General features: G+C 30.1%; 1 protein-coding gene and 1 long non-coding RNA gene across 2 annotated transcripts in view; one reads left to right on the forward strand and one right to left on the reverse strand.

The window, feature by feature from the left end:
* LOC111627963 overlaps positions 1-10,646 on the reverse strand; it is a 59,218-nt gene extending 48,572 nt beyond the window's left edge. Inside the window, exon 1 of the long non-coding RNA XR_002757095.1 lies at positions 10,568-10,646. This is a non-coding gene — a long non-coding RNA (uncharacterized LOC111627963). The remainder of the gene's footprint in view (positions 1-10,567) is intronic.
* Positions 10,647-11,988: 1,342 nt separating this feature from the next.
* LOC111627958 lies at positions 11,989-13,635 on the forward strand. Its single transcript, XM_023371660.1, has 3 exons — positions 11,989-13,035; positions 13,096-13,290; positions 13,537-13,635. Exons 1-3 carry the CDS (start codon positions 11,989-11,991, stop codon positions 13,633-13,635), a joined length of 1,341 nt encoding a protein of 446 aa, XP_023227428.1.
* Positions 13,636-13,704: the final 69 nt, after the last annotated feature.

Genomic DNA, 13,704 nt, shown 5'->3' on the forward strand with positions numbered 1-13,704 from the left:
GATCATGGGTTCGCGCCTCGCCAGGACGGGCTAGCCACGTGGAGTTTACCGGGTTTTCTCCACGTCTAACACGTGAATAGGGGCCTGTTGTCTTTAAAAGACCTCCCGGAGGGCATTATTCCTGCTCCCCGCGTATGGCCAAGCAGTAAGCTTCGTAAGCTTACTGCTTGGGTAGATCCAGCATCGGAGGAAAGAGCGCATGAAGATAAAAGCCTCCATATTAACCCAGATAACGAATAAAATAGTAGCCTAATTCTATTATTTCTCATTTGATTTATTTGATGATGCCAAAATCAACCAGATTGATTAATTGCCTATGTTAAGTGTAGAATAAAAAGAGAAATGAAAGACTCAAATAAAAACAGTTAATACTAATTGAAGAATGATGAGCATCATTCCAATTTATGCGTGACAAATAGAATAAAACATTATATTTGATTAAAATACAATACTCGTATATTGTAAGTAAACAAAAATAAATTAATTGCAGGCAAAGTGATATGATCAAATCTTTTCATATTGATGTGAGACATCCAAAATAATTGTAATTCAGATACTATTTCTCTAAATAAGATGCGAGTTTGATTATGGAAACTAAGAAACTTCAGTGTAATAATTACATCATTCGTCATGAGAGGAATCTTACTTATCAATTTCATCATCGTGTTCACTGATAGAATTCTTGTTTTTATTTTGCCTCTTCTGCCCTATGGCACTAAAAGATCTTTTATTCCAGACCCAACGTAGATTCGGATAGGGCCACCATGGAGCGGGTGGATAATGAAGAAAGGAGCCTGACGTATCCAGTACAGACCAAGCAGCAGTGGCGTTCCGCCCCGGGAGGCACTTTTAGGGGCAGCAAAATTTCACAATAAATAATAATATCTTGTAAAAATTTGAACCATTTCATATTTTTGTCGCACCTACGATTCGGACCGATTGAAATGAGCACGGAATTTTTCATTACTTGTTCTGTGACGAAACTGAATTTTAGTCTTTTAAATTGAGATACCTAAATAAGGGGGCGGCGAAATTTTCCTCCGCCCCGGGCGGCTGACACCCACGCTACGCCACTGCCAAGCAGCAAAAATTTCCGAGATTGCTTGCTTGTATTCAATTCAGAGCCTCCATAGTGATAGGCCAATACTTGTATTACATTTTTGTTTTTGCTTTTTTTTAACTCTTTCTGTCCTGTCTACATTAAGAGGACCTTTTTTTAGCAAGCCCATTATGAATTCGACCAGACCCACTGGGTGGTGAGTTACGGGGCCCGACATATCTGGACGGACCACTCCTGAAAAATTTCTGGGGATTCATTTCTGGTTACAGTTTATAATCTTTTTACAATTGTTTCTATTTTGAGACTGAGATGGACAGTAAAAACGAATTCCGAAACAGTTTCCCAATTTTGAAGTCTTCTATATCCTATCGAACTGTTGGGTCCATTAACGAGCCAACTCCCATTTGCGACGAAATGTTTGAAACGACGAGTTCAAGTTTTAAATGACACGGTATCAAGAGGCTGTAGATAGTTTTAAGTGTTATAAACAAAATCTGTTTATAATATTTTCATAAAAAAAATTATGCGTGTCAAACTCGTTCGTTATCACTAGAGACGTAGTTGCCACGAAGAATATTTTTACTAGAGAAAAACGTTAGATTTCAGTTCCTCATAAGGGCTTTATCAATCCTTCAACTGAAGTTGCAATTTTAAAATTCTAAAAACTTCTCCTAATGGTCACAAATATCGAGAAAAAAAAATTTTTTAGAACCTTCATTTGAACTCTATTATCAGTGTTGAAAATAGATTATTTTTACCTTTCTATTAAATTCTACGAAGTCAAATCGAGCCATTTAATATAAATCAATAAAATAAAACTAGTTTATATAATGTGCAAGAAATAATAATGACAAAATAACCCAAAGAACCCGATTATAAACATGATAAAAAAGATATTTATACTATTATTATATTAACCTCTACTTAAGCAGCTAAGGATTGCATGTCTCAGGTAGTGCAATCCTTAAAAATGGATAAAAACTACTTTGTTGTTATTATAACAACGAGCTAATCTATTGTTTGGAAAAGGCGTTCACATTCTTTGTTCTTCAATTTAAAAAAAAATTGTCGTCGAAAGTAAGCTGCTTTCAAAAATAAATCCACAGGTTTACTTTTGAAGAGAGCTTATTTACAAAAATATTCAGTAAAATTCAAAATTTAAATAGGATATTCAGTAAATTTTATTTGTTAAATAAATGTTAAAAATCCTAATCGGATGAAAAATTTCGTTAAAAAGAATAAAGTTTTAAAATTTAAAAATAGTAATACTAGCCTAATTCCTCATTTTGATTTTATTATGTTTAAATTCCTACACAATTTAAAATTGTAGAAAACATAATTTGATAAAAATAGAATGGATATAAAGTATTAAAGATTACGAATTACTTAAGATGAGATATATAAATCGTAATTATTATTCTTAAAACACGAAACTAAGAAAATCATTGTCAAAAATCCAGAATACGGATGAAATAAAGTTATAGCTTTTCCATATTAAAGGATTTTATAAGAAAAGTAAGGATTAAAATCATAATTTTAATTACAAATGTATGGAAATAATTTTAAACATTAAATTTCCTTTAATCTCGTAATTGTTTTACAAGTATTGTAACGCCTGACAGAAAATAATAGTAGATATCGTCTATTGTTGAAATATTTCTTACATTATACTCTAAACAAATTTCAAAGTATTTTTTCCCCCTAGTGTTTGTTATGAATTGTAAGTATATAAAATATTACATACTGCTGAGGTCATTGAAGCATTTAAATTTTCTAGTAAGCTTCGTAAGCTTACTGCTTGGGTAGATCCAGCATCGGAGGAAAGAGCGCATGAAGATAAAAGCCTCCATATTAACCCAGATAACGAATAAAATAGTAGCCTAATTCTATTATTTCTCATTTGATTTATTTGATGATGCCAAAATCAACCAGATTGATTAATTGCCTATGTTAAGTGTAGAATAAAAAGAGAAATGAAAGACTCAAATAAAAACAGTTAATACTAATTGAAGAATGATGAGCATCATTCCAATTTATGCGTGNATACTGTTTCCTTGATGCCTAAGAGCATCTTGGTTCAATGCTGGTAAATTAGTTTTTTGATTAGAAGAAAAATTGAAGATAATGTATAAAAAAATTGCTGGAACTAAAGCTGACATTCCTGATGGAACTTTTTCAATATAACTCAAATATTTAAAATTTGAAATAAAAATTTAGTAGCCTAATTGGCCTACCAGTAGCCAAACGGTTCCGTTCCCTGAACACTGGGAGTTAGATCATGGGTTCGCGCCTCGCCAGGACGGGCTAGCCACGTGGAGTTTACCGGGTTTTCTCCACGTCTAACACGTGAATAGGGGCCTGTTGTCTTTAAAAGACCTCCCGGAGGGCATTATTCCTGCTCCCCGCGTATGGCCAAGCAGTAAGCTTCGTAAGCTTACTGCTTGGGTAGATCCAGCATCGGAGGAAAGAGCGCATGAAGATAAAAGTCTCCATATTAACCCAGATAACGAATAGAATAGTAGCCTAAATTCTATTATTTCTCATTTGATTTATTTGATGATGCCAAAATCAACCAGATTGATTAATTGCCTATGTTAAGTGTAGAATAAAAAGAGAAATGAAAGACTCAAATAAAAACAGTTAATACTAATTGAAGAATGATGAGCATCATTCCAATTTATGCGTGACAAATAGAATAAAACATTGTATTTGATTAAAATACCTCGTATATTGTAAGTAAACAAAAATAAATGAATTGCAGGCAAAGTGATATGATCAAATCTTTTCATATTGATGTGAGACATCCAAAATAATTGTAATTCAGATACTATTTTTCTAAATAAGATGCGAGTTTGATTATGGAAACTAAGAAACTTCAGTGTAATAATTACATCATTCGTCATGAGAGGAATCTTACTTATCAATTTCATCATCGTGTTCACTGATAGAATTCTTGTTTTTATTTTGCCTCTTCTGCCCTATGGCACTAAAAGATCTTTTATTCCAGACCCAACGTAGATTCGGATAGGGCCACCATGGAGCGGGTGGATAATGAAGAAAGGAGCCTGACGTATCCAGTACAGACCAAGCAGCAGTGGCGGTCCGCCCCGGGAGGCACTTTTAGGGGCAGCAAAATTTCACAATAAATAATAATATCTTGTAAAAATTTGAACCATTTCATATTTTTGTCGCACCTACGATTCGGACCGATTGAAATGAGCACGGAATTTTTCATTACTTGTTCTGTGACGAAACTGAATTTTAGTCTTTTAAATTGAGATACCTAAATAAGGGGGCGGCGAAATTTTCCTCCGCCCCGGGCGGCTGACACCCACGCTACGCCACTGCCAAGCAGCAAAAATTTCCGAGATTGCTTGCTTGAATTCAATTCAGAGTCTCCATAGTGATAGGCCAATAATTGTATTACATTTTTGTTTTTGCTTTTTTTTAACTCTTTCTGTCCTGTCTACATTAAGAGGACCTTTTTTTAGCAAGCCCATTATGAATTCGACCAGACCCACTGGGTGGTGAGTTACGGGGCCCGACATATCTGGACGGACCACTCCTGAAAAATTTCTGGGGATTCATTTCTGGTTACAGTTTATAATCTTTTTACAATTGTTTCTATTTTGAGACTGAGATGGACAGTAAAAACGAATTCCGAAACAGTTTCCCAATTTTGAAGTCTTCTATATCCTATCGAACTGTTGGGTCCATTAACGAGCCAACTCCCATTTGCGACGAAATGTTTGAAACGACGAGTTCAAGTTTTAAATGACACGGTATCAAGAGGCTGTAGATAGTTTTAAGTGTTATAAACAAAATCTGTTTATAATATTTTCATAAAAAAAATTATGCGTGTCAAACTCGTTCGTTATCACTAGAGACGTAGTTGCCACGAAAAATATTTTTACTAGAGAAAAACGTTAGATTTCAGTTCCTCATAAGGGCTTTATCAATCCTTCAACTGAAGTTGCAATTTTAAAATTCTAAAAACTTCTCCTAATGGTCACAAATATCGAGAAAAAAAAATTTTTTAGAACCTTCATTTGAACTCTATTATCAGTGTTGAAAATAGATTATTTTTACCTTTCTATTAAATTCTACGAAGTCAAATCGAGCCATTTAATATAACTTAATAAAATAAAACTAGTTTATATAATGTGCAAGAAATAATAATGACAAAATAACCCAAAGAACCCGATTATAAACATGATAAAAAAGATATTTATACTATTATTATATTAACCTCTACTTAAGCAGCTAAGGATTGCATGTCTCAGGTAGTGCAATCCTTAAAAATGGATAAAAACTACTTTGTTGTTATTATAACAACGAGCTAATCTATTGTTTGGAAAAGGCGTTCACATTCTTTGTTCTTCAATTTAAAAAAAAATTGTCGTCGAAAGTAAGCTGCTTTCAAAAATAAATCCACAGGTTTACTTTTGAAGAGAGCTTATTTACAAAAATATTCAGTAAAATTCAAAATTTAAATAGGATATTCAGTAAATTTTATTTGTTAAATAAATGTTAAAAATCCTAATCGGATGAAAAATTTCGTTAAAAAGAATAAAGTTTTAAAATTTAAAAATAGTAATACTAGCCTAATTCCTCATTTTGATTTTATTATGTTTAAATTCCTACACAATTTAAAATTGTAGAAAACATAATTTGATAAAAATAGAATGGATATAAAGTATTAAAGATTACGAATTACTTAAGATGAGATATATAAATCGTAATTATTATTCTTAAAACACGAAACTAAGAAAATCATTGTCAAAAATCCAGAATACGGATGAAATAAAGTTATAGCTTTTCCATATTAAAGGATTTTATAAGAAAAGTAAGGATTAAAATCATAATTTTAATTACAAATGTATGGAAATAATTTTAAACATTAAATTTCCTTTAATCTCGTAATTGTTTTACAAGTATTGTAACGCCTGACAGAAAATAATAGTAGATATCGTCTATTGTTGAAATATTTCTTACATTATACTCTAAACAAATTTCAAAGTATTTTTTCCCCCTAGTGTTTGTTATGAATTGTAAGTATATTAAATATTACATACTGCTGAGGTCATTGAAGCATTTAAATTTTCTATTTTATATTGTATAGATTTCGAAATACTATATTTTATGTAAAATAATTAAATTTTAGGTTTATTAATGTAATTATAGTATAGTTTAACTGTATCTGACATGTTAAGTTATATTGTTCATTAAAAGTTAATTTAAGCCTACTATGCATAAAAAAATTTCAGGAGATACGCGAGAAAGTCTGCAATCAGTCGGTATTAGTGAAAGTAGTGACTTCATAATTTTAAAGTAACAATAAATGGTATGATTTGATAATCTTTTCTAATCTTATATTTAGCTATGTACAGTAGGCTATGTTGCTAATTTTATTTTAAATCTAAAGCTTAAAATTTTCTCATGATTTCTGCTGTACAGGGCGCGTACTATTTTTCGTTACAGATAAAGAAAGACACACAAATATATATAACATACGCAATTAAAAAGTTTGTCGACTGTTATAGAAGACGATGGTTTTAAGGTAAAACCTCTTGTCAAACCAGCCTTGACACAGATTCGTACGAAAAACAAATTTGAGATGTGTAAAAGCTAGTCATTTGTGCCAGATAGTTACTGCGAAGATGTATATTTAGCAACGAAAAAAAGTTTTTTTTTTTCACTTTACAACAGTGATGGAAGACGTGGGTGTGGAGTAAAGTTTACGCCTAAATCTCAAATACCTCAAAGTGACAAAGACTAGGAATTGAAGAATTTATGTATGAAGCTGTAGGCTTATGGTAAAAGCTACACGCACGCAATGTCTTCCTTCTTAGAGATTTTGAAATGACCACTCTATTACTGCTCCAAATTCTATTTATTCTATTTTACATACAATCAGGTAATGCCTCAACGCGTGTAATATTTTCCCAAATAAAACAAGAAATATATTATAGAAATAAAACTTGAAAGATACAATGTGTAAATAAAAATATTCGCAATTATAAAATTAATAAATATTGTTAAATTCTAAATTATTTTGCACAAACTTTTATTATTCCTATAGGTTGTCAGTGATATCATAAGGCTAACGTAAAACACAGAAATATTGTACTAATGCAATGTGCCACTCATGAGACCACTAAATTAGACTTGTCTCAGTAAGAAAAAAACTTATTTACGCCATTAATTACGCCGTAAGTCGCTTTCTGTCTGTCATCTAAGCTTATTTTGTTATATATATATATATATAACAGAATTATTATTATATAAGATCTGTAGAATTCCTACTTTCTCAATATAAACTGAATCGATACTATTATAGTAAATAGATTTGATTAAAAAGTAGCCATATTTCTAAGATTTGAGAAAATGAAAATTATTGCAAATTAAATTACATTATTTGGAAATCAGTCCAGTAAATGTTGATCTATACATCAGTTTGTTTATTGAAAAGTAAAGGTTAATGTTGTTTAGATTATCTAACGCCTAAGAGGTGAAAGTTGCTCGGCGCTAAATCGGGGCTATACGCTGGGCGTTTAAAGGTGGTGAAGACTTCCACCTTTCAGACTTCCACCCAGCTTGGAACTTTTTAATGTGTGAAGACTTCGGCCTCTTTCCTGAACTGAAAACGTGGCTAACAGGGCAGAGGTTCGAGACTAATGATAATTTTCAAAACAATATTGTTAAGGCCATCTCAATTCACTGGCGGCAACATTCTATGACAAGGGGATGGAAAAGCTCGTTCAGTTATGACAAATACCTCAATCTTTACGGTGATTATGTCGAAAAGTAACCACGTTTGTACCTTACTTTTGGTAATAGATTCATTTTGTTATTTACACTTGTCTTTTTTATGGACCATCGGAGATTGAAAAAACCGCCCTTGTTTATACTGTACATATTTATTTTTCTTTTATTAGTCTTTTCTCACTTTTTTTAGTTTTTCTCTCCAGGCATAGACAATCGAATTTAGATAAAAATACAAATTGTCTTTATTTATTTACAGATTTTTAAAACTTAAATAAATTAAAAATATGATTAAAATTGCAGCTCGGCATTGTGACGATGTCACAATAAATAATCGTTCGTATTGATATATATTTTCAATAATTCTGCCTATTTTTAGGTCAGCATTTCAGTTTTTAAATATAAATCTTCGGGTAGGATTTGTCCCAATTATTCTTTCTCTTTTGTATTTCTTATATAAATTTCACAATGATCTTAATCAGAAAATAGTAGGCCGTGAAAGTACAGCATATTAAATTAATGTATAAAGCATATTAATGTATAAAGAAAAATTCGATACCATAATAATATCAGAATTAAAGCATAGAATTGCCGAGTGTATTATCAAAACATATGTGATAATTGCAAAACTTTCCCACATACAAATACAATAGATGTTCTGATATGATTATGACTTTGATGCAATGAATCGTTAGAACCAAGAAATAAATATTAAGTAATGTTTTCTGAGATTAATTGAGGTTAAATGGAATATATCAAAAACAAAATAGAAGAAAAAGAGCTCCGACTAGACACAAGACAATTCGATCTATTTTAAATGGAATGCACCTCGACAAGAATGAATGATGATCTATAATAGAATGATGAATACTCTCTAAAATCAATAATTTTCCTTTACATGAATACAAACAATTTCTGATATTAAACATGTATTCATTTGATAAATAGTTATTAGAATTACGACAAACAGAAGATGTTAATTCACAGTAATATTTTAAATTTGCTAAGAACATCGAAAAACATTTATAATAATCCGAATCTCAATATCATATTAAAAAAATGAACTGTTTTGAGAAAAGGATAATTTGATATCTGATGAATGTAAAAAGTAATTAAGTTTAATTTTCTATACAGATTCTTCCTCGTTAATATTGCTGAAAGTTTTAACCGTGATACATCACTTTGATGCTGAACAGTGTGATTAGTCATGGCACACCCATCTTCTTACTAATCGGAGCAAAGCGTAACGATGTCAATACGGTATTTGATTGACCGAGGCGAAAGTTTAAATATTCTTCATTTAAATATATCTGAATAAGATATAATTCAAAGAATAATATTTATATATTTATCTAAAGAAACATGCTCATTCTATTTATCAATTATTTACTCTTTGAATTAATACCTATAAATGTTGATAGAGCAGTCTAATATAATTTTACTAAACACGTAATTGTATATAAAGCAACGACTTTGTAGTTTCAACTAATTAATTAATTATGAATTTACAACATCAATGAAAACATATCTAGCAAATAATTTGATATTTTAAATAGATGATTTTAAAACACTTTCTATTTTCCAAAAATTATATTTATATATTATATTATAGTATTCTGTGTATAGTATAGTGCATCTTATATATACTATTCAGAGTACTATATAGCCTATATATAATATATCAATAATACTACAAAATATAATTTTTTGAAAATAGAAACATTAAAATCTATATCTTAATAAATTATAAATTTTTTAAGATATGGATTTTATAGATGTAATTACTGTTTAGACAAAACAGACGCATCTTATGTTTATGTATAGGGTATAGTGTACTGTAGACTATACATAAACATAGGATGCATCTATTTTGTCGTTATTCTTCTCGTTTTCTTATGTAATAATGTATGATATGACGCGAATTTGACGTAAAAGAACTATTGACAGAAAACTAATGCACCTAGTGTCTTTCATATAATACATGCTGTTCTATCTATAATACTGTATAGGATGTCCCAAAAGTAAAATGTAACTTTATTGCAGGCATTAAGATTTGTGTCACTGGATTGACGGAATAAGGCAACGGAACACGTGAGTGATTTGCCAACGGGGTACCTCCTAGTAGGACTTCCTATCTTGGCCTCTTTGTGCTCTCTGAGCGGTAAGGGGCCTAAAACCACAAATAAAAAAAAAAGTAGGACTTCCTATGTGGAAATTGGATTGTGTTTAGGTGTTAGACGCACGAAGACAACCCAGAACACTGCATGGTAGCCAGCCCATTGGTCAGGCACGAACCAATGATCAACTACCAGTGTTCAACGGTTTTATTTATTCGGCCACTAGTGGGCTTGATTTGTGTCAATGTATGAAGACTTGGGACACCCTGCATATAATAAAGTATTTTATGTGTAATATAATATATAAAAATAGTATTTTATGTATTATAGAACAATTGTACACCCACATCATAATAAATGTTGTTAAATATATTAAATTGCTCTAGTTTTTTTATATAAATATATCAATACTTACTTGTCATAAAGATTTCAAAATCATCATTATTATAAATGTTGTAAATCAAAAAAACAATGAATGTAGTGAAGAATATTTTTAATTTGTTACTTTATTCGGCCATTAAAATAGTAATAATCTTTATAAAAACCTTTAAACTCATTCAAGGATAAGTTAAATTAATTATTTTACTAAAAACAAAAGTAATTCAAGGATAAACACAATTCTTACATGTCTAATTGCTATCATTTCCTTCTTTTTCTTTATTCGAAAAGACTTTCTTCTTTAAGAAAAGGCAGACGATAAAAATGACGTCAAATTTCCAGCAGACGATAAAAGGCGGGAAAAAATTAATTATAATTAACCGACATAATCAATTTTCTAACAAATTTCAATTTATTATTTTTACACACAAATTTAAATTTATTAAAATTAAAAAATCTATTTAAATAACATTTGTTTGTTTATTTAAAAAAATTTTGTAATGTTTGATGACGTAATAAACATGACACATTATTTTTATACGTATCCGATGACTTCATAGTAAAATTTCTTGTTATTTATTAACCTATAAATAATAAAGTGAATATAACGTATTAATGTATAAAAAGTCTTTGAATACATTAATTAATTAATTCACGTATAAAAATTTTTATATAAAATTACAAATTTTTTAATTGATTAAATATGTATTTCTATCGTATCAATTTTAAAAAATTTATTTCTTTAGATATTTTAATAATAATTCAAGTAATTCAAATATATTCACATAGTCTATTTATTTATTTATTTAATTTTATTTTGGTATTGAAATATTTTATTACATTATATAGGAAATAAATAAATATGTTTTCATTTTTTTTCTGTGTTCTGGATTTCTGTAATATTAAATAATTTATATCAATAAGTAGATAAAATTAATATATTAGTACAGTATAAACAATATATACGTGTTTATGTATTCATATACAGTATAATAAATAGTTTAAATTATTTTTAATTTTTTTAAATTTATGAAATCAAATTTATTTCGTCGAAAATATTAACGTAATAATTGTAGTTATCGGAAAGTTTCCTACAATTAAAAAACAAAAGCTAATTTATAGCGAAAATAAAGAAATAAGCAAAAAAAAACGAAAAAACTACTTTGTCCCTCTGTCGGCAACTTTTCGTACCATATTAAAAAAATTGTATAACTTAAGTTTTAGTTAAAAAATACAAAATTTAAATAAATAATTTCATTTTAATAATTTTATATTTCATAAATAATATCGATATAATTTTAAATCGATGTAATAATTTTTTATTATTTATATAATTGCAAAAATATTTCGTTTTTATCCAAATATTTACCGAATTAAATCGTTTTTATTTCGTTTGTAATAAAATAATTAATAATTAAGACGTTTTTGTCGGTTATTAATCTAATTTTATTCTAGATAAACATTTTATAGTTTAACAGATCATTTCGTCAAATCAATGTCCTTTATTACAGCTTAAATCTTTTCGACGTATCGTTGCTGTTATGTCACGTGATTAGTGCAACAATTCAAGATGGCAGCTGTGTGACGGTTTGATCTGCGGCTTCTTTGCTGCATTGGACTTCATTTCGTGCCAAATCAACATAGGATAATAATTGTACAAGGTCAGAAATGGATAGTAAAGACTATGATCACACTAGAAATCTAACATTAATGTTCTTTTTAGATCGTTTAATCGATAAAGGGCAACCTAGGACATTACACGATTTATCCTGTCAGTTTGGTACTAAAGGATTTACCAAAGAAATGAGACAGATCGCCGGTGGTAGCCAGGCTGGTCTTAAAAAGTTCCTTTCCCAATATCCTTCCCTGTTTACTATAGATGGTGATCAAGTGACTGTAACCTGTTATACTTCATCCAGTAATGACCCGAGTGGGAAGAAGGGGAAGAGAGATTATGCCTTAGAAGCAGTCGAATATTTTACTAATAAGTTAGAACAATACGGTAATGCTGAAGTGCCAATAAAAAGTTTACTTGGTCATAGATCTCAAGCTACGCCCGAAATAAGACACATTTCGGGCCAGCATGTGAAGGAATTCAAAGATTTCTTACTCAGATTTCCGGATGTGTTTGTCGTAAAAGATGATTACGTTGTCCTGAAAAATGTACTCGATAACCTAGACGGCGAAGAAAAAGTTAACATTACTAAAGTACCTGAAGAAGAGCCGCTGGATCCACAGTTAACGAATGAACTCATGACATTTTTTGAGAATGTTATAAGAATGAGAGGACCTTTACCTGTTGGTCAGTTATTTGCTCATTTGAGTGCAAGGTATCCGAAGGAAATGTGGTCTATTATGGTAAAAAATTCTCAAGATCTAATTGCATTCTTGAAGATGAATTCTCAGATATTTCATGTACAGTCAAACGTCGTATCTTTAACTCCGGAACGACAACAGGCGCTGATGGTGTCTTCGAATAATGCGACTAGTGTAATGTCGACTGCTCCTACGACTGCTTCCTCTTCGGCTCAATCTTCCCCTTCTAGTGGCAGCGGTCGTTACTCCGATAAATCGCAGACATTTCAGCAGAGGTTAAAAACCCAAATTATGAAAGCTGTAGCTGATAATTCTGCTTTAGATTATAAAGAAAGAATGTCTTTTGGGCCGACTAGCCATTGCTTTAGAGAAACTTCCAATGACAATTTATTTACAAAAGTAATGAAAACTGTTAAAATTATTACAAAAGTTAAAGAATGTAGCACTGTTGTAAAACAGCTGATGTCTTCGCCCGAATATTCCGTGATTTCTCTAGACGGCGAAGGAGTAAATTTAGGTCCGTCGGGACCCATTACTCTCTTACAAATTGCCACTGAAAATGAAGATATTTTTTTATTTGATCTCCTTTCTTGCCCACAGATGATGGTGGAAGGTAATTTGCGAGATGTTTTAGAATCCAAAACAATTACAAAGGTAAATTCAATTATTTATCTGTGTAAATAAGCAATAAATTACTAGAATAATAAAGACTTTCATTATAAGTGAGAGAAATATGTAAAATATTTATAGTGAATAATAATGGGTGTATGCAATATGTGAAAAGAATATTTATATCATTTTTTTAGGATAAATAAATTTATAATATTAAGAGTTAAATATAGTATAGGCTCTATGTATAATTTAAGTATTTGTATTTTGCTTGATTACAAATATGTTCAGCTTCAACATTGGATATATAATACAGGATCTATATATTACAGGATCCTTCTGGCAAGATCTTATGATTCCATTCAGTTTCTTACAATTTCAAGAAACTGAATTTTTAAAAAGAATTAAAGAATTGTTTGGAATGAAAATAAAATTTATACAAATATCATTTTTATATGA

Source organism: Centruroides sculpturatus, unplaced genomic scaffold (assembly GCF_000671375.1).
Source record: "Centruroides sculpturatus isolate CEXI.00-Female unplaced genomic scaffold, Cexi_2.0 scaffold442, whole genome shotgun sequence".
NCBI classification, from domain to species: domain Eukaryota; kingdom Metazoa; phylum Arthropoda; class Arachnida; order Scorpiones; family Buthidae; genus Centruroides; species Centruroides sculpturatus.